At 36.6% G+C, this 21,768-nt stretch overlaps 1 protein-coding gene across 3 annotated transcripts in view; it reads left to right on the top strand.

Moving 5' to 3' along the window:
• The window catches only part of APLF (aprataxin and PNKP like factor), a 91,536-nt gene that overhangs the window by 3,845 nt on the left and 65,923 nt on the right, over positions 1–21,768 (top strand). For 2 of the 3 annotated variants that reach the window (XM_086700967.1, XM_025931855.2), the window contains exon 2: positions 10,546–10,617. The exons of the other annotated variant lie outside the window; for it this stretch is intronic. In XM_086700967.1, the coding sequence (XP_086557093.1) occupies positions 10,546–10,617 (72 nt within the window). The remainder of the gene's footprint in view (positions 1–10,545; positions 10,618–21,768) is intronic. 3 annotated transcript variants of the gene reach the window in all.

Genomic DNA, 21,768 nt, shown 5'->3' with positions numbered 1-21,768 from the left:
TGAATGTTAGCATTTTTTTCTATTCCATTTCCTATTTCATTTTCATTTAGTGAATTCAGAAAATAGTTCAATATATACTGTAGTCAGAATGGAAGGATGAAAGAGAAACAAGTCATTACTCTCAAGAAACTTAGTTTCCTAGGTATGAGAGTCAGAGAAACAAGTAACTAAATAGCATTTGCAACCTCAAATGGGAACTGGAACCAGGCAGGCACCTGAGTGAATGAAATGGGACTGTGTAGGAAAAACAGCACAGGGATGATGGTAAATAAATTACAGCAGTGTCATAGATGACAGCTGCCTTAGTGTTGGGAAGGCCACAAGGAAAATGACCTGTAATGTGGTCCCCACCACTCACCCCCATGCCCACCTGGTAACAAAGTCCTATGGTTATTTTCAAGATTAGTAAGAAACATGAAAAAAAAAAAAAAAGGAGAGTAGTAAGAAATCTGGATTTTTAGATATAACCCCCAACTTCTGAAAGGTCACATTTAATTAAAAATTTTGTTTCAGTACTATGAGCCAAACAGAAAAGGATGTTACATGATACAGAGAGGTATAGGAAGGAACCCACAGTTAAGATGAGGGGTTAGGGAAGGCTTCCTGACTCAGTGACATTGAGTTGACTTTGGAGTGTCAGAACAGTTAGCTGTTTGGTAGGTGGAGAGTGGGTGGTAGAGAGGGAAAGGCCCTTCAGGCTCAGTGGATGTATGATTTCCCGGGTCCGAGACAGAAAGTGTATGACCGATTGGATAATTGGGTAAGTGCTGACCAGGCTTGTGGGATAATCACATTACATCACTGATCCCCTTTTAACTTTTATGGACTTTGCTTTTACAGTATTTATTTTTCTTCTTTAAAATAGGCTTTATTTTTTCAGCAGTCTTAGGTTCATGGCAGAATTGAGTACAAAATACAGAGAGTTTTCATCTCTGTTCCTCACCCCACCTTTCTTCGCTGTCGATATCTTGCACTACACTGGTATATCCAATGAACCTATATTGACTTGTCATTATCATTCAAAGTCCATGGTTTAGCACTAAGCTTCACTCCTGGTGCACATTGTGTGGGTTTTGACAAATGTGTAATGACACATATCAGGTATTGTAGTATTACACAGAATAGTTTCACTGTCTTAAAAATCCTCTATGCTCTTTCTGTTCTTTCTTCCTTTCCCAACCCCTTGCAACCTACCGAACTTTTTACTGTCTCCATAATTTACCTTTTCCAGCATATCATATAGTTGGAATTATACAGTATGTAAATATAGACTTTTTTAGGCTGACTTCTTTCACTTAGTAATGGTATTTAAGGTTCCTCCATGTCTTCTCATGGCTTTTTAATGATGGGTAATATTGCAATATCTGAATGTTCCACAGTTTATCCATTTACCTGCTGAAGGATATCTTGGTTACTTCCAAGTTGTGGCGGTTATGAATAAAGCTGTTACAACCATCCATGTGCAAGTTTTTATGTAGACATAAGTTTTCAGTTCATTTGGGTAAATACCAAGGAGCTCAATTGCTGGACCATATGTTAAGAGTGTGTTTAGTTTTGTAAAAAGCTGCCAACTGTCTTTCAATGTGGCTGTACCATTTTGCATCCCCACCATCCATGAATGATTTCCTGTTGTTCCGCAACTTCACCAGCATTTGGTGTTCTCAGTGTTTTGGGTTTTGGACATTATAATAGGTGCATAGTGAATTACTTTTCACACGTATGTATATTCCTGTATATTTTACATATATTTATTTCTTTTTTTTTTTTTTAATTTTTTTTTTCAACGTTTATTTATTTTTTTTGGGACAGAGAGAGACAGAGCATGAACGGGGGAGGGTCAGAGAGAGAGGGAGACACAGAATCGGAAACAGGCTTCAGGCTCTGAGCCATCAGCCCAGAGCCTGACGCGGGGCTCGAACTCACGGACCGCGAGATCGTGACCTGGCTGAAGTCGGACGCTTAACCGACTGCGCCACCCAGGCGCCCCTACATATATTTATTTCTAAATCAATCTCTCCAAATTATCTCCCACGTACTACTCAGCCTGAATATGCCATCTTCTCACATGCTTTTGTACCTCTCTCTATGTTCCTTCCACTGGTATTTTGATTCTTGTAGGTAGCATTTGGGTATCTGTATTTTTATTTACTTATTATTATTTTTTTAATGTTTTTTATTTTTGAGAGAGAGAGACAGAGTGTGAAGTAGGAAGGGGCAGAGAGAGGGAGGCAGAATCTGAAGCAGGCTCCCACGGCGGGGCTCGAATTCACGAACCATGAGATCATGACCTGAGCCAAAGTCGGTTGCTTAACCGACTGAGCCACCCAGGCGTCCCTGGGTATCTGTATTTTTAAAAGCTCTGAAGATGATTCTGTTGTGAAATCAGAGTTGAAAACCACTTTTGGACACACTAAGAATGCTTGGCACAGAATAAGTCTTTTAAGAAATTTTTGCTGAACTGAATTTTATTGAGAAACTTTAATGTATCAAAGTCCCAAGTGGAGATTTCAACCCAGTTTTGTCTTCCTAAGCTCTGCTTATGTTTTTACTCATTATATTGTCTCTATTATGATGCCATCTATCACATCAATGGTGAGGATAATGTTCTTACGTTTGTATAGCATTCACTTCACAAGTAGCATTGCAAGCCAAGCAGGTTGGGTGAGTTGAAACCTCAGTGGCATTAAGTCAGCCCAGTTTTATCATATTGGCTGGCTATTCAGCAACCTTGAATTAGGAGCTCAGCAGGTATTGCATTTTACTTTTTAAAATCTAAGTGATCCATATTTCATCAGTATTGTGGATTAAATAGATAGTTGTGAGGTAACCTGATAGCCTAACTACTATTATACCATTGGTCTTATGGGAAAGTATTTCACAAGTTCAAAGACCATTTCACATCCAGTGTTTTAATAACCTTTTAAAGAGAGCTTACTGGAATCTCTCTAGAGAGCCTATGTTTGTTTCCTCAAACTTGCCCTTTGTTAATATCAGAAAAATGAACTTCGGTACATTCCAAGTATGGTAACGTTAAACACCTTGTGTCAACTAACTTTTGCTCTTTTGAGGAATAAGATTGACTTGTCTAATGTTTTGACAGAGTCTCAAGGTAGATTGAGCTCTGGGGAGTGCATCTTGGATCTGGTAACTGGGAAGCACTCTAGATACGACACTTTTATGCTTCATCAACAGGTTTGTCAGCAATGAGTCTGTTTAATTTGGGTCTTAATTTTAGGTTTTATGTACTTGCCACATATACACACAAAAGTTTGAGGAAGATATTTTATGCAAACTATGCCTAAAGTAGAGCCTATGCTTCTTTAGGTTTATGCATTGTCTCATGATATAGATTCAAATCTCCTACCAGATGTTTTTTTTTTTTTTAATTTTTCTCTACCGTGGAAGTTTGAATTTGCTTATTTTTTATTTGTCTGTTGTTAATAGAGCAAACTAGACAATCTTGTGTGAAAGTACTGTAAGTTATTAAGCATTGTACAAGAAAAATTTTATTACCTTACCCTTTGGTGTCTTCTGTAATTCATCTTGGAAAAAGCAAATCTTGCCTCTTCTCTGTTCTTGTGTTTATAGGAGCCAGGCTACATGGGGATATTGTATTTATGAGATACATTAAACTTGCCTGTGATATTCAGAAATTTCTGTAGGAAAACATTTTAAGAAAAATGGACTGTTGTTGGTTTTTTAGTAAATATATATAGGCAAAAATGAAATGAAAGGTACCAGTCTATTCTATTTCAGGGTCCAATAACTTTTCTGCTTTTATTTTATTCAGGTTTGTTTTTTATTTTTAGAATTTTGGAAATAATAAACAAATAGGTCAGAGACCTTGAGTCAAAACATCCAAGCATTTCTGCTAGTAGCGTAAGAAAATCTTCATTCTGTTTGACTTCAGTAGATGTCAAAAATAAATATTTGTCAAACAACTCACAAACAATTCTTTTATGTTTTCATGTCTTTATCTTTTCTTCTAGCACAAACTTCATGTCTTAAAAATGAGACATGAAGACAAGGCGAAAGGACTTGTCCTTATCAGGAAACATTCAATTCAGAACCAGAAAATCAAAGAGAAGGGATCCACATTGTATCAATACAAAAGACAGAGTCCTGTCCCCATTCACGAAACCGTATGAAGAATGCAAGTAAAAAACATTTGTTCTGTAGTGTCTGAAGAAGAATTTCTGTCATTTCAGCTGTTGTTAACAAAGGATAGGAGTGATTTCAGCATTACCCTGTAGCCTGCGTATGCTTCAGCTCCTGCTGTATGCTGTGCAGTTTTTTTAATACTAAAAAAAATTCTTGTGCTTGAATGCACAGATTTGGTTAGCTTCTCTGTTTTCTACTATTCCTTCTCTGACTGGCTGAACATAAATAAATTTGTTATTAGATGTCCAGTATTGTTGAAGTAAAGGATATTAATCATAATTGCTTTTGGCTGCAGGTAACCGAGATGTGACAAACCAAATTGATTTTTCTTTTGTAAGAGAATCTCAGGGGCAGTCAGCCCGGGGCTGTTGCAGATACTCAAGGAACCGGCTCTTCTGTGTTCCTCCTTGGTCATCCTTTGCATGTGATTCATGCCTGCAGTCGAGATGGCTGCTGTACTTTGAAGTGTCCCATTTAAGCAGGAAGAAAAGAGAAAGGCACAGGGCAAAAAAAGGTCCACTCCTTTCGAGCCTGTTCCTTGTTATCTTGAAGACAATAATCTTTCCAGAAGCTCCACTGTTTTAAAATGGAGATTTTGTTGTTTTGTTCAGGAATGGTGAAGCCAACTGATCATGGATGATTGCCACTGAAAAGATAATTTATTACTCACAGTTCCCAAGAGAAAGAAAGGCACACCATGCCACGCAGGGCCACGTGAGATTGGTGGGAGGCAGAAGGCAGAGAGAGCTAGGGGAACTGCAGGAAAGCCTTTCTCACAACTTTCTTAGGAATGAATGGGCAAGGCAAGATAAACAGGTGTCGGGTGGTCTAGTTTTGAATAATTTTATGAGCTCTGAGCTGTATGGGCTGTCCCTAGTTGTCTGATGCCTAGTCCTGGGGTGATTAGCACAGCATAAGAGCCAGGTAAAGCCATAATCGGGGGTACAGACTTTAGATTGGTTATTTTGCATATGAAAGGTATACTTGCAGGTGAGTCATTTACTGTGTCTAAGAACCTGATAACCCTTGGGGTAGTCCTTCCTTAGTTCAAGGTGCCAGATATTAAAACATCAGATACGGAAACTAGAAAACGTCGTTAATACACACCCTCCCTCTCATATTCTTTCCTAGAACTTGTCGTTTGGCTATCCACAGCTACGAGGAGTTCTGGGCATTTGGATATTTTTAAATGGGTACCTTGTTGGCCTAAACAAAAGGAGAGTAAATATTAGTATGGAAGAAGAAATGAATAGCTATTGATCAAGCGACTAGTAGCATCTGGCGTACAATGTCACATGTGAAGAACTGGCATCTGAAAGCATAGGTGTAGTTTGGGGCTGCCAAACTGGTTAGCTGGTGGAACGTGCGTCTCTTGGATCTCAGGGTTATGATTTCGAGCCCCACATTGGGTATAGAGATTACTTAAAATAATATCTAAAAAAAAATTAAAATCTTAAAAAAGGTGTGCCTCAAATCATAAGTTGGAAATTCAAATGCCTGCAGAGGCCAGGCATACACTAAAGAGTGAAAGGTGTTCAGTGGGAGATTGTAGGGGTGCTGAGCACTGTGGTGAGATTGAGGGTACATATACTTTTCAAAACTTGAGAGAAAAAACAGCCTGAATGATTTGTAGCCAATTGCCAACCAGTTTGTGGTACCGAGTCTCAAGCGAGGAAGTTAGAAAAATCTACTATAGAAAGAGTCTTATTAATTTTACTGAGATGACTGTAAATAAATTTTACTGAGATGGTGTATTTATGTCATTTAGCAATCATATACTACATTTTCTAGGTAATTTGATAATAAACCTTTTAGGCACCAACATATTTGAAATTTTAACTATTTTTCCCTCAACTTTTCATTTTGAAAGATTTCAGACCTGCAGAAAAAGTTGAAAGAATAGTACAATGAACACTTAATATGTCTTTAGCAGATTAATTAATGGTAACATTTTGCCACATTTTCTTTATCTCTCATACACACACATATATATATATGTATATATTTATTTTTTTCTCATATATGTATTGTTTTCTGAACCCTTCTGAAGGTACATTGTATGGATTTTGGCTCTTCATCCTTAAATATGTCAACATGTATCACCTAAGAGCAAGAACATTTTTATATAAAATGTATATATACATACATAAATATATATAAACTGTTATGTACATACATATAAACTTACCACATTTGAGAAATTTATAATTGTACAGTAAATTTTAATGGTCCTATATTTAATTTTACACAACTTTTCCAATAATGTCCATTTTTAGCATTTAAAAAAATTAGGATCCAATCAAACGTTCTCTTCTTTAATCTAGAACTATTCTGTCTTTCATGGCATTCATGTTTTTAGGAGTCCAGGCCAGTTGTTTTAAAGAAGGCCCACAATTTTGATTGTCTGATTGTTTCTATATAATAGGATTCAGGTTAAACATTTTGGGCAAGAATATTACATATTCGATGTGAAATTGAAGCAGCTTATCACAAGGCCCAGCTAGGAGTTTGTGCTGTTGTTGGCGATGTTGGGTGGTCACTTGGGAAAGGTGGTGTCTATCAGACTTCCCCAAAAAAGACACAGTTCCCTTTGTGAGTAATCTGTGCAATGATGCTTTGAGACTTCAGGAATATTCTTTTTCTCATCAAGCTTTCACCTGAAAGTTAACATCCACTGGTCTGTTACTGAGTCAATTATTATATTTGTAGTTGCAAAATAGTGATTTTTCTGGTTCGATCATTTCTTCTTCATTAGCTGGGATTCTTTTATGAAGAAGGGCTTTTCCTCCCAGCCCTAGCCCCAGGCCCTTTTTTTGAGTTCATTGTGAACTCATGGATTATTTTTGTATTCAGTGTTTGTATTCCATTGTTACCATTATTCCTATTGATGCCCAAATTGTTTCCAGTTTTGCTGGACCACTGAACTGCTGGATGTGAGATGTGTTTTATTTCCCACTCAAGGCGTGACTATTTCTGAGAGTGATATTATCTGTGCCCCACCACCCCTAGGTTCTCATTCCCTCTCTTCTCTTCCTCCCAGTTATCACTTGCCTTGAAGCTTGATCCTGCATTTGGTGTTTCTTTCCCCTCCTATATGTAAAGTTTGTGGTAATCTCTGTCTCCTACTTGTGCTTTACATGTGGAATGTAGGTGGTTTTATGTGTTCTATTTGTTGATCTCTGATTTTTTTGTATGGTATGATTAATATTTAGGTGACTGCAGTTATTTGCTAGGAAATGGGAATTCCTCTATTTTAACTATTTTTATGGCTTTCTTAAGATGTGAAATGTCTGACTGTCAAATGAAATTTTCATTTAAATAGGGTAATCAATAAGTAGACCCTGGTAAGTGTAAGTAGTACTTTTTGAAGTATGTTATGCCATTTGTCCCTATTCTCTGTAGCTTCTAGCCAGTACATTCTTTCTGAGTCTTTGGGTTTCTTTGCTTTTCCATAGCCTTTCTCTTTCTACTTACAGACCAATAGCAATCATTTTCCCCCAGTGTTAATGCACTGCCTGTTGAGCCCTATCCACTTTATTGTTTGCTGTGAATAGAGAATTGCAAATTCATATAACACAGCTTGTTAGATTTGGGTATGACATTAGAATAAATGAATAAATGGAAACCTGAAGAACTTCTGGAATTTCTTTTTTTTTTAATTAATTTTTTACTGTTTTTTTTATTTTTGAGAGAAAGAGAGACAGAACGTCACCATGGGAGAGGCAGAGAGAGGGAGACACAGAATCCAAAGCAGGCTCCAGACTGTGATCTGTCAGCACAGAGCCTGATGTGGGGCTTGAACTCACAAACTGTGAGATCGTGACCTGAGCCGAAGTCAGAGGCTTAATCGACTGAGCCACCCAGGTGTCCCAAGACCTTCTGGAATTTCATTTAGGGCTTGATTTTCTCAGAATGTCTACTTGCTTGTTAAATAGTCATTCTACCTTATTTCCAGTTCTTTGGTATGTTCTAGTTTAGATAGTTAAGCTGATGGTAAATAATCTAAAAAATTAATATTTTATGTAATGATAATGAGGGAGGCAATACAGTGTTAAAAGCAAGAGTGTCCTGTCCCTAGAATCAGATTCCTTGGGTTCAAGTCCTGGTCCTGCTGCTTATTGGCTGCGTAACTATAAGTAGTTGCTTAGCCTCTCTGCACTTATATTTCTCACTTACAAAATGAAGGTAATAATGTCTTCTCCTCAGGTTTTGTGAAGACTTAAGATAATACATGGAGTGCCTGGGTGGCTTAGCTGGTTAAGGGTCCGACTCTTGATTTTGGCTCAGGTCATGATCTCATGGTTCATAGATAGGTTCAAGCCACGTGTCATGCTATGCACTGACACCGCGGAGCCTGCCTGGGATTCTGTCTTCCTCCCTTTCTTCTCCCACCCCCCATCTCTCAAAATAAATAAATAAACATTTAAAAACAAAAAAAAAACCCCACTTTTTTTGGTATACTATAGAAATGCACAGCTTGCCATGTAATTACACTGTTGTGGAATCATGTGTCCACTAGAGGTCATGTTATGCTTTTATACATTTTTTTCATGCTGGGGTCTGGAAAGCCTCCTTCAAAGAAAGACTGGGATAGGAAAAGTCCATTATTGCTTCCTGCAAATATATGGTTTGAAAAATAAAGAAACCCAAGCTAGACTATTACAGGAACCATCATTGCTTGCCATGATTTTATATTTGGCAGTCTGTTACTCAGTCGGTTAGAAAATCGATTTGTATTATTGCAGTTTACAATGAGATCTTACTACCTAAGTTAGAATTAGAAATTTCTTACTCCCTGACGCAGAGTAATTTTCATTTCTTGAAACTATTTCTGACTGATTATATGCAGATGTAGAGTCATATATGACTCTTTTTCTCACATATTTATTTTTATTAATGAATATGGATTTGTAGGCCACCTACTCGAGGAGTGGCCTACACAAGTTACTTAAATTCTCTAGACTTTCAATTCCCAAGTTCATAACATGTGAACAATAGCTATGACAGTATTGTGGTGAATCTTAAGATTTAAGGGAAAGTTCTATGCAAATGATAAATCATTTTTATAATGGTAAAGTGCGTTATCACCTGATAATGTCCACAAGACACATTATGGGAAAGAATACAGGAACCTCCGAGTTTCTTCTCCCCTCTCTGGTAGATTATTAGTTTAATAGTGTATATATTTTAAATGGGCTACCTTTAAGACACTTCATTTTAGAAAATGTTCTAAAAATCAACTGTAGCGATCAAAAATTCACATATGTGGAATTCATTCCACTGTGATGCTTGATGTTACTACTTTTATATAGTCATAGTCTTATATGTGAAACTGCTCTCTGGTTAAAAAAGATGACTACTGATTCCTGGCACTTTGACATTTTTGCAAGTTTTTGCGTAACTAAAGAGTTTAATTGAACTGGGCATTGCTGTAGTCTGTTTTTACTGATAATTTTGGTACTGATATGGATAATATCAGAGTTGAAGTGATACAGATACTAAGGTAATCAAAAGATGGGCCACATAATTATGATGTTAAGTAAAGTTGGTGCTTGAAACATTTTCATTATGTATCAACCACAAATAACAAAGGCAGTCTTAACCATCATGTTTATAGTTCTGCAGGGAAGACTCAGTTGGCAATTTCAAGATTTAAAGTGCAAGCCATTTCTAAACTTTGGTATGCAGAAGTGCTTGTGTGTAACTAAAGCATGTTGACTCAAAAGGGGAAGCAAATATATGTATTTTACCTTTTAAAATTAACGTGTATGTATTGTATTATACACACACACACACATACACATAAATGATAATCTCTTACTGTAAATATTTGGTTTACACCACTCCCCCTCCCACCTTCCTGTTCTCTTAACTACTGCTGATGGCCCCAGAGCTCCAGTGCAGGTGGGCCTGACCCCAAACCTGGTTGTCACACCTTTATATTTACCAGACTGCTGCTCTTTAAAACCTTTGTCATTATAACATGCTACATATTTCTTGTACTTGAGAAGTTTCCTAATAAGTACACATTGTATACGTTTTTTTCCCATTTTATGAGTTTTATTGATGAGAATCTCCACTAAATGTCTATCTTGAATGGAAGCCATCATGAAAATTTTGGGATGTGTTAGATCTCAAGCTTGAGTCTCTGCTCTTCTATTTTCTTCCTGTTATCTTGGGCAGGTCCCTTAATCTCTTGAGTTGTTTTGTTATCTGTTCAATGAGGACAATCATTTTAATATACAGTTGCTGAATAAGTATTTGATATGTAGCCTACTAATATCAGAAACATTGCTGTGGGTTTTTGTTGTTGTTACTGTTTTTTTTTTTTTTTTTTTTATGGAGGTAGCTGCATTAGAAATGTTTATTTTTTCCCCCCTGTAGATAACAGACAAGAGAGTGTCCAGAAGACATGCAATTCTTGAGGTGGTTGGTGGCCAGCTTCGAATCAAACCGGTAAATATGTTATTCATGACTCATTTAAAAAAAAAAATTTTTTTTACCATTTATTCATTTTTGAGAGACAGAGTGTGAGTGAGGGTGGGGGGAGAGAGAGAGGGAGACACAGAATCTGAAGCAGGCTCCAGGCTCCGAGCTGTCAACACAGAGCCCAATGCAGGGCTTGAACCCATGGACCTCAGGAGATCATGACCTGAGCCGAAGCTAGACGCTCAACCTGCTGAGCCACCCAGGCGCCCCTATTCATGACTCATTTTAACTCTTTGTCTCTCACCTTTTTCCAGCTCCTGGTTAGAGGGCTTATTTTCTAAGGTTATGCAAATAGAGAATCAATTTCAGAATATATCCTTCTTATTTCCAGAGGATAATTGGGAGATAAAATCTAAACTATTTAAAGTATTTTTTTTCCCATAAGACAGTGCTACATTTACATAGTTACATTTTAGTGAAAGATGACCACCAGTTCATGTATAAATTAGGATTTTGTTCATAACTGGATATTACAAATAAGATCCTATAAGGAAGCCTGTAACTATGTAATGGTTTATTTTTGGGGAGTGGGGTAGTGACCAGAGTTACTTAAATGTTACAGGATTGGGGGTGCCAGGATGACTCAGTTGGTTAAGCATCTGACTCCTTGATTTTGACTCAGGTCATGATCACACGGTTTGTGAGACTGGCTGACAGTTTGTAATGCTTGGGATTCTCTCTCTCCTCTCTCTCTCTCTCTCTCTCTTTTAATTTTTATTTATTTTTTTAAATTTACATCCAAGTTAGCCTGTAGTGCAACAGTGGTTTCAGGAATAGATTCCTTAATGCCCCTTCCTGTTTAGCCCATCCCCCTCCCACAACCCCTCAGTAACCCTCTGTTCTCCATATTTGAGTCTCTTATGTTTTTGTCCCCCCTCCCTGTTTTTTTTATTATTTTTGCTTCCCTTCCCTTATGTTCATCTGTTTTGTATCTTAAAGTCCTCATATGAGTGAAGTCATATGATATTGGTCTTTCTCTGACTAATTTCACTTAGTATAATACTCTCTGGTTCCATCTGTGTAGTTGCAAATGGCAAGATTTCATTCTTTTTGATTGCCAAGTAATATTCCATTGTATGTGTATGTATGTATATATACATATACATATGCCATATGTGGCATATATATATATGTACACGCCACATTTTCTTTATCCATTCATCCATCGATGGACATTTGGGCTCTTTCCATACTTTGGCTATTGTTGATAGTATGGCTATAAACATGGGGGTGCTTGTGTCCCTTCGAAACAGCACACCTGTATCCCGTGGATAAATGCCTAGTAGTGCAATTGCTGGGTCGTAGGGTAGTTCTATTTTTAGTTTTTCGAGGAACCTCCATTCTGTTTTCCAGAGTGGCTACACAAGCTTGCATTGCCACCAGCAGTGCAAAAGGGATCCTCTTTCTCCGCATCCTCACCAACATCTGTTGTTGCCTGAGTTGTAATGTTAGCCATTCTGACAGGTGTCAGGTGGTATTTCATTGCGGTTTTGATTTGTATTCCCCTGATGGTGACGGATGTTGAGCATTTTTTCATGTGTCGGTTGGTCATCTGGATATCTTCTTTGGAGAACTGTCTCTTCATGTCTTTTGCCCATTTCTTCACTGGATTATTTGTTTTTTGGGTGTTGAGTTTGATAAGTTCTTTATAGATTTTGGATACTAACCCTTTATCTGATATGTCATTTGCAAATATCTTCTCCCATTTTGTCAGTTGTCTTTTAGTTTTGCTGATTGTTTCTTTCACTGTACAGAAGCTTTTTATTTTGATGAGGTCCAAGTAGTTCATTTTTGCTTTTGTTTCCCTTGCATCCAGAGACATGTTGAGTAAGAAGTTGCTGTGGCCAAGGTCAAAGAGGTTTTTGCCTGCTTTCTCTTCAAGGACTTTGATGGCTTCCTGTCTTACATTGAGGTCTTTCATCCATTTTGAGTTTGTTTTTGTGTATGGTGCAGGAAAGGGGTCTAGGTTCATTTTTCTGCATGTCGCTGTCCACTTTTCCCAGCACCACTTGCTGAACAGACTGTCTTTATTCCATTGGATATTCTTTTCTGCTTTGTCAAAGATTAGTTGGCCATACGTTTGTGGGTCCATTTCTGAGTTCTGTATTCTGTTCCATTGATCTGAGTGTCTGTTCTTGTGCCAGTACCACACTGTCTTGATGATTACAGCTTTGTAATGCAGCTTGAAGCCCTCTCCCTCTCTCTTTATCCCTCCCCTGCTTGTTCTCTCTCTCTCTTTCTCTCAATATAAGTAAATAACCTTTAAATAAATGTTACAGCATTGTATTTTAATAGATTTTTATATATCTGTGTGTACAGTGGAATATTTCTAAAATTTAGACCTTGTTCTTTAGGGTTCTATTTTAATTTGAAAGTTCTTATTTAGGGCTAAAATTTTAACAGCTTGCTTTATAGTTAAGTACTGATATATTGTAGAGATATCAGTTTCTGATATTTCATTTGAAAAATGAGTTGTGTAGGAGAATAAAAAATGTGTAGGGGCGCCTGGGTGGCGCAGTCGGTTAAGCGTCCGACTTCAGCCAGGTCACGATCTCGCGGTCCGTGAGTTCGAGCCCCGCGTCGGGCTCTGGGCTGATGGCTCGGAGCCTGGAGCCTGTTTCCGATTCTGTGTCTCCCTCTCTCTCTGCCCCTCGCCCGTTCATGCTCTGTCTCTCTCTGTCCCAAAAATAAATAAAAAACGTTGAAAAAAAAAATTTTAAAAAAATGTGTATGAGAGTCCATCTATTTTGGACTGCATGCTGTGGCAGTAAAAGTAATATGGCATGAAATTATATAAGTCATATATTATATATAAAAATAAATATATATTATATAATAAATTATATAATAAAATATATAACAATATAAAATAAATTTATAACATTTAAAATTTATATGTATTTTCATCTTATATGTACAACTGCCTTTTGTATCATTAGTGCTTTCTTTTACACATAAAGTACTTTTATTATCCTATGTTGAGCTATTGAGATTGACAAATGCCTATGAATTTCTTTTTTTTAATGTTTATTTATTTTGAGAAAGAGAGAGTATGAGTGAGGGAGGAGCTGGGAGAGAGGGAGAGAGAGAATCCTGAGCAGGCTACAAGCTGTCAGTTGTTCTCACAAACCATGTGATCATGACCTGAGCCAAAGTCAGATGCTTAACTGACTGAGCCATTGAGGTGCCTCCTGCCCCTTTTTTTAATATTTGTTTTGTGTTTGAGAGAGAGAGAGAGAGAGAGAGAGAGAGAGAGAGTGTGTGTGAGCAAGGGAGGGGCAGATAGAGAGTGGGGGATAAAGGATCTGAAGCAGGCTCTGTGTTGAAAGCAGACAGCCTGATGCAGGGCTTGAACTCAAGAACTGAGAGATAAGATCTGAGCTGAAGTCAGATGCTTAACTGATTGAGCCACCCAGGTGCCCCAAGTTAAACTTTATCTTTTGTGAAGTGGGTCAGATTTCTGCATGGGAGTTGAGCAATTTTCCATTAAAAGAAGATATCTTTTAGAAAGCATTCTTCATCTTTACTTGGTCTTTAATTAGATTATACTCCTGTAAAACAATTGTTTGAAGTCAACAAGTGTCTTTTGAGTACCAAACTGTGATAGATACAAAATTAGAAACTAGAGAAAAAAATTCCTCATTAGATTATAGGTATAAAACTAAAATTTGGTACAATAAGGTTTTTTAAAATTATACTTTTGTTCATATTTATCTTTTAAATATTATTAGTATAATTTATGAACTTTCTAGTAAATATGACCTTATATACATGGGAGAAAGATAAATATTTTTTTACCTTTTCCTTGGCAGCATTGTTTTTGACAATTTAGAATATCAGGGCCCTCTGGAGAATACCTAATTGTACAAAGTCGGCAAGTTGTTAAGTGGGAATTAGAACTCAGGTTCTTTGAACCCTATGCATTATTATTATTTTTTTTTCATTATATTTCCCAAGTCAGGATTCCTTTGCCATTTGATATTCTCTTCTTTAAAAAATTTCTTGAAGGTAAGACTAACTGGTGAGTTTTCTTCACAAGATGATTTGGTTCCTTCAGTTGAGTAGAAGTTTACAATTGAAAGCCCCCTTAGATCCAGTCTTATGTATGTGGGAATTGGATTTGGGCCAGAGCTGGCACTGCCATCAGTGGAGAGGGGGAGTTTTCATCAATAAATGGTACTGGAATAGTTTGTTATTTGTTTAGGGGAAAAAAATTAAACCCCCTGCCTCAAACCATACACACAAATCAGTTTTAGGTGGCTTAAGTGTGAAAGTCAAACGGTAAAACTGTTAGATTATATAGGAAAAAACCTTTGTGACATTAGAGTAGGGAAGTTTTAAAATAGCTATAAAAAGAAAGATTAAAAAAATCCAATTACATTAAAATTAAGAAACTTTGCTTATCAAAACACTATAATGAAAATGAAAAACATAGCAGGGAAAAGTTATTTAAGACACAAGTAGTTGACAAAGGAATGATATCCAAAATATATAGCAAATGCCTTCAATCAATGAGAAAATATAAACAATCCAATCAAAGTATGGGCTAAAGACTTACTTGAGTGGCACATTATAGAATTGGAAACCTGACTGTTTAGTAAACATGAGAAAAGTGCTCAGCATTGTTATTAAGCAGAGAAATGTAAGGAAACTGCAGTGAGATACCATTGCACACCCAACAGATTGACAAAAATGAAAAGTCTAACAATTTCAAGTATTGATGAGGATGTAAACAAGTAGAACAGTTATAAACTTTTGGTGGGAGCTTAAATGTTGTAGCCACTTTGAAAAATAACTTGACGTTAATTTCCTAAAGATGAAGGGGTGCATTTCCTACAAGCTAGATCTCATACATGCATAGATGTGTACAAGAACCTGAAAAGCAAAGTTATTTATGTAATAGCAAGAAACTAGACACAACATAAATTTCTATCAACAATGGAATTGATAAATATATTGTGATATATTCATTTAATGAAATAAACTACAACAGTGAGGATAAATTACAGTGAAAGCATGAAAAATACAGATTAGAATCAGGAGCATGACATTGATAAAAGCAACATTGAAAGAATATATACAGTATAGTTTCATTTATATAAGATTAAAAATTCTACAAAAATAAACAGTATATTCATGATCATCAACTTGAGTGCCAAAATAATAAAGAACATTAGGGAAGTGATAGATACAACAGTCAGTATAATAATTACCTTTGAGTGAACTAAGAAGAGAATGGGATAGGGAATGACTCAAAAGGGACATCAAAAGTTAATATTCTTGGAGCGCCTGGGTGGCTCAGTCAGTTGAGCATCCAACCTCAGCTCAAGTCATGACCTCACAGCTCACGAGTTCGAGCCCTGCGTTGGGCTCTGTGCTGACAGCTCAGAGCCTGGAGTCTGCTTCTGCTTCTGTGTTTCCCTCTCTCTCTGCCCCTTACCCACTTGCATTCTGTCTCTGTCTCTCTCAAAAATAAATAAACATTAAAACAATTTTTTTTAAAAAGTTAATATTCTTTTTCTGAAACTGGGTGGTGGATCCACACATATCTAACATGAATTATGTCTTTAAAAATTATTATTGAACACTTATGACATGAAAAAGGTGTAGTGAATAATAGTACAATGTGATGCAGCTACTTTTGTAATGCCAAACTACTAAACATGAAAGGACATGAAAAAAATGTATTTATTTTTAAGGAAATGTACAACTCTAGTACTCGAATTTTATTTTTTAGAATAGTATTTAATTGGGTTTTGAATTTTATTCTGAGAATTATTTACACCATACCATTTGAAGGAAAGTTGCTTCTTAGACTTGGTGATATACATATAGGTCCTTTGCTTTATATAATGCTTGATTCCTTGTTTATGTTAATGTAGTTGCAACAAAATGCCTATCTCCTTGAAATAGGTGTATTTGTTTATTCACCTGCTTAATGTAGCTGCACCATCAAGGTGTGATTTAGGGAAATTTAGAGAAATTCTAAACTGACCATAGTTGTTAATAGAAATGTTAAGGTCTTGAAAATAAAGAGATAGACAAGTAACTTCTAATTCATTCATTTAATCTTAACATGTGCTAAATATAATTTACCTTCTGTTCTGTAGTCAGTCACAAATTGATCTATTAAAGCAGGTTATATGTACAACTGAAATATAATTTTGAAAGAGAAGCCATGGTTTAAAAGTTTTTTGTAAAATTGTGTAAATGAATTATAACAAATGTTTTATTATGATCCTTTCTGTATGCTATCTACTCCAAATTATGTTTAAGTGATTAAATTTTTTCTACTTTCCTTCAAATTAGAAATCCAATCAAATAGAAACATAACTTTGACAATGATGGATGAATGCAATTAGTGCAATTACTAATTTGTACTTTTAAATTGGATGAATTTGTCTTTCTTTTCCCCCCTCTAATATTTCCTTTTAAAAAAGACTCTAGCTCTCAGCAGTTCTTGGAAATAGTGCATGAGGAGATAATGTTAGCTCATAGGAGATGATGTTAGCTTATTTGTGAGTCATTTAAATTTAATCTCCAGTCTGGTATCAGCAGGGAGAAAATGTATTATAAAGGCAAAACGACAGTGTTCTCTGTAAATGACTATATCACCAGTAGTTAGATATGTCCTCTGGGTAAATTCATAGCTGTCAATGCTTTTATTTCATTTTAATAAAATCGTACTCTTTTTGGTTCTTGGATGACTGAGGGAGTAGTTCTAAAAGTACATATAAATTGCAGAAGAGGGGCGCCTGGGTGGCGCAGTCGGTTAAGCGTCCGACTTCAGCCAGGTCACGATCTTGCGGTCCGTGAGTTCGAGCCCCGCGTCAGGCTCTGGGCTGATGGCTCAGAGCCTGGAGCCTGTTTCCGATTCTGTGTCTCCCTCTCTCTCTGCCCCTCCCCTGTTCATGCTCTGTCTCTCTCTGTCCCAAAAATAAATAAACGTTGAAAAAAAAAATAAATTGCAGAAGAATATATTTTTTTGCCATTTGGTATTAATCCTTAAAATATCCATCTTTAGGTGACTGTGTTTTTTCTCTTGTGCAATAAAATTCCTGAGCTGTGATTGTTTTTCCTCCTATGAAATTATGAGTGTAGTTGGAAAAAAGCTGTAAAATACTACAATAGCTTTTCCACATCTCATTTTGTAAAAAAAAAAAAAAAAAAAGAAGGAAAGAAAAGAAAAACAAGGCTTCCCAAATTAAAAAAAAAAAAAAAAATTGAAAATGAGAGGAACTTTTTTTTTGGGTGTACACATTAATCTTTCTTTAATGTTTATGATAATTTCAAGAGAAAGCTGTAGAAAACTGCTTTGTATTTTATTTAGTTCCATTTCTTCAGGGATAATGCATCCTTTGCACCACTTCTGAAATTATAGCATAATATATTTAAGTTTGCACTTATACTCCCATGGATATGTTAAAAGGCACTTACCAAAAATATGCTTCTCATATAGGTAGCTCATATCTTTTATTTACTGTGAGTTTGGGTTTGCTGGTATTTTGCCTGCCCTTATCCACTTTTAGAATCAAAGTAAACTTAACCTTATTAAAGGAATTGGAGAGCTTTCCATCTTTTTCCGGTCTCAGGAAGACTTTGAATATTCAGAAAATTTTTAAATTTTTTTTTTCAAAGTTTTTATTTATTTTTGGGACAGCGAGAGACAGAGCATGAACGGGGGAGGGGCAGAGAGAGAGGGAGACACAGAATCGGAAACAGGCTCCAGGCTCCGAGCCATCAGCCCAGAGCCTGATGCGGGGCTCGAACTCACAGACCGCGAGATCGTGACCTGGCTGAAGTCGGACGCCCAACCGACTGCGCCACCCAGGCACCCCTCAGAAAATTTTTAAATCCATTTGGATCTTGTTTAGGGAGAAATTAGAAAGATTTTTAATTACTGATTATATTGTTAATTTTTTTTTTTTCAACGTTTTTATTTATTTTTGGGACAGAGAGAGACAGAGCATGAACGGGGGAGGGGCAGAGAGAGAGGGAGACACAGAATCGGAAACAGGCTCCAGGCTCCGAGCCATCAGCCCAGAGCCTGACGTGGGGCTCGAACTCACGGACCGCGAGATCGTGACCTGGCTGAAGTCGGACGCTTAACTGACTGCGCCACCCAGGCGCCCCTGATTACTGATTATATTGTTAAAACATTATAGGTCTAATCCAAAAGAAACAAAAAGCTTGTTTTTTTGTTTTTTTTGTTTTTTGTTTTGTTTTTTGTAGTCAATTGGTGTATACTCTAAGATGATTGTCAGTTTTGGCCTTCTTTACGAATATATTGGCATGAAATATTTGCAGTATTCTACTAAGTTTTGTGTGTATTTAATGTCATTCTTTTCATTCCAAAATGTATGTGTGTGTGGTGTGTGTGTATATGTGTATCTTCTCCCTTTTTGTTTCTTAGTACTGCTAGATTTTTGTCTACTTTATAACTTTTAAAAAACTACTGTGTAGCTTTTTAGTTGAAGCATATGTAATTTGACATAGATTTTAAAAACCTGGGGCACCTGGGTGGTTTAGTCAGTTGAGTGTCTGATTCTTTTAAAAAATTTTTTTTAAATGTTTACTTATTTTTGAGAGAGAGAGAGAGCAAGTGTAAGCAGTAAAGGAGCAGAAAGAGGGGGAGACACAGAATCCAAAGCAGGCTCCAGGCTCTGAGCTGTCAGCACAGAGCCCTATGCAGGGCTTGAACTCATGAGCCTTTGAACTGTGAGATCATGACCTGAGCCAAAGTCGACTGCTTAACCAACTGAGCCACCGAGGCAGCTGAGGGTCTGACTCTTGATTTTGGCTCAGGTCATGATCCCAGGGTTGTGGGATCGAGCCCTGCATTGGGCTCCGTGCTGAGCATAGAGCCTGCTTAAGATTCTCTCTTTCTCCCTCTGCCTGGCTCATGGGCACACTCCCTCTCTCTCTCTCTCAAAGCCGTTTAAAAATTTATTCAGTAAGTAATATTTATTTAGGTTTAATTTGTAGGACCAAATATTAGATTTCTTGGAATGTCGTTTTTGCTCTTGGTTCTGGAATCCCCTGTATGAACAATTTTAGGAAAAGAAAAAGATGATCATAGACCACATACATTGATCCACTTTCTCTATGACTGAATTTGCTAAATACCTGACATTTGACCACTTGAAATTTAAATGTTAAGTGCATATCAACAATAGCCAAATTATGGAAAGAGCTTAAATGTCCATTGACTGATGAATGGATAAAGAAGATGTGATACATATATGCATTGGAATATTACTTGAAGATCAAAAAGAATGGAGTCTTGCGGGGCGCCTGGGTGGCGCAGTCGGTTAAGCGTCCGACTTCAGCCAGGTCACGATCTCGCGGTCCGTGAGTTCGAGCCCCGCGTCAGGCTCTGGGCTGATGGCTCGGAGCCTGGAGCCTGTTTCCGATTCTGTGTCTCCCTCTCTCTCTGCCCCTCCCCCATTCATGCTCTGTCTCTCTCTGTCCCAAAAATAAATAAACGTTGAAAAAAAAAATTAAAAAAAAAAAAAGAATGGAGTCTTGCTATTTACAACAATGTGGATAGAACTAGAATGTGTTATGCTAAGTGAAGTAAGTCAGAGAAAGATAAATCTAGGATTTCACTCATGTAGAATTTAAGAAACAAAACAGATGAATATAGGGGAAGGGAAGGAATAACAAGATAAAAACAGAGAGGGAGGCAAACCATAAGTAACTCTTAAATACAGAGAACAAATTGAGGGTTGTTGGTGGGGTGTTGGTTGGGGGAATAAGGAGGGCACTTGCTGGGATGAGCACTGGGTGTTATATGTAAGTGATGAATCACTAAATTCTACTCCTGAAACCATTATTACACTATATGTTAACTATCTCATATTTAAATTAAAAACAAACAAACTTTAAATAAAATTTTAAAAAATGTTAACTGCATTCAACTGAGTAAAAAATACTGAAAAATGAGTGTTTGTTTTGACTTTGCGCCTGTGATGTCTTATTAACGGAATGTAATTAGTTTCTTTTTCCAAAAGTATTTTACCTTTTCTACCTTTAGAATATTATGCCTTTGTATTTAACATCTTAGCCTTTGAAAACTTAGAACTATGTTATTTAAACTATGTTATTTATTTAGAACTATGTTATTTAATGTTTAGAGATTCACTTGAATGTTTAAGATACTAATGAATAAGAGCATGGTCTTATCTTAGCCTATTAGAAGCAAACCTCGTTTATAGAATATTTGGGGTTCAGGCAGAAGCTATTGATATTTCTCTCCTGATTCTTGTCCTTGCTACTTAACATCCCTGACTCTGGTGATCATGGTATACTCAAGGAAGGGGAAGGTTCATTTAAAAGTCTGAGGAGTAACAGGGAAGAATTTCCAAGCCCAGCAGTGTGTACAAGCTCAGAATCTGGTGGCTTGTCCTCGCTCAAAAACCCTAGCCATGAGCCAGAGCCACTTTGAAAGATAAGTTAGGGGTGGTTGGTACTGTAATGAAAGATTTCTAAACATAGTTTAAATTATAACTTGATTTTTAAAAATGAAGCATTCACAACTCTTTTTAGTGATATGGTGTTGCATAAATAGGTGTTACATTGCATGTCCATTCTTATGAAGTCTTGTATATAGTTTGTAAAATAACTCTGACCTATAAAATAATTGCCTACCAAATTGTATAGTCTCTGTGTTTAATTTCTACCTCTAATCTTTATCTCCACATTTTATTTCACGGCATTCTTTTAACAGATTTAAAAGAAATAGAAATCTTTTCAATTGCAGATACATATAGGAATGACTTATGGCCAGATCCTCATGAAATTAAATTGCCAGAACTAGATAAATTATATTCATTCTAGCTTTCAAAGTTTTTTTTTGTTGTTGTGTGTTTGTTTTAATTTGGGCATGTAGGCAACAATGCTTATTTATTTATTTGTTTTTGGACCTTTTGTCTTAGTGCTTCTTTTTCTGTATTAATCTATGTTAGAAAACTCCTCAGTGAGGAGCAAAACCAATCAAAACAAGCTATGTTGTTTGCTTGAGAGACTTGATCAAAGTCTCTCTTTTCATAGTAGCTCACTTTTTAATCATAGTAAGAAATTACTAGGAGAAAATAAGTATAAAAGAAGCTAGTCATT

The sequence above is a fragment of the Puma concolor genome, chromosome A3 (assembly GCF_028749965.1).
Source record: "Puma concolor isolate L17-30 chromosome A3, mPumCon1.1.hap2, whole genome shotgun sequence".
In the NCBI taxonomy this organism is placed as follows: domain Eukaryota; kingdom Metazoa; phylum Chordata; class Mammalia; order Carnivora; family Felidae; genus Puma; species Puma concolor.
Note: the sequence above shows the minus strand (reverse complement) of the source record. Positions and strands in the feature narration are given on the sequence as shown.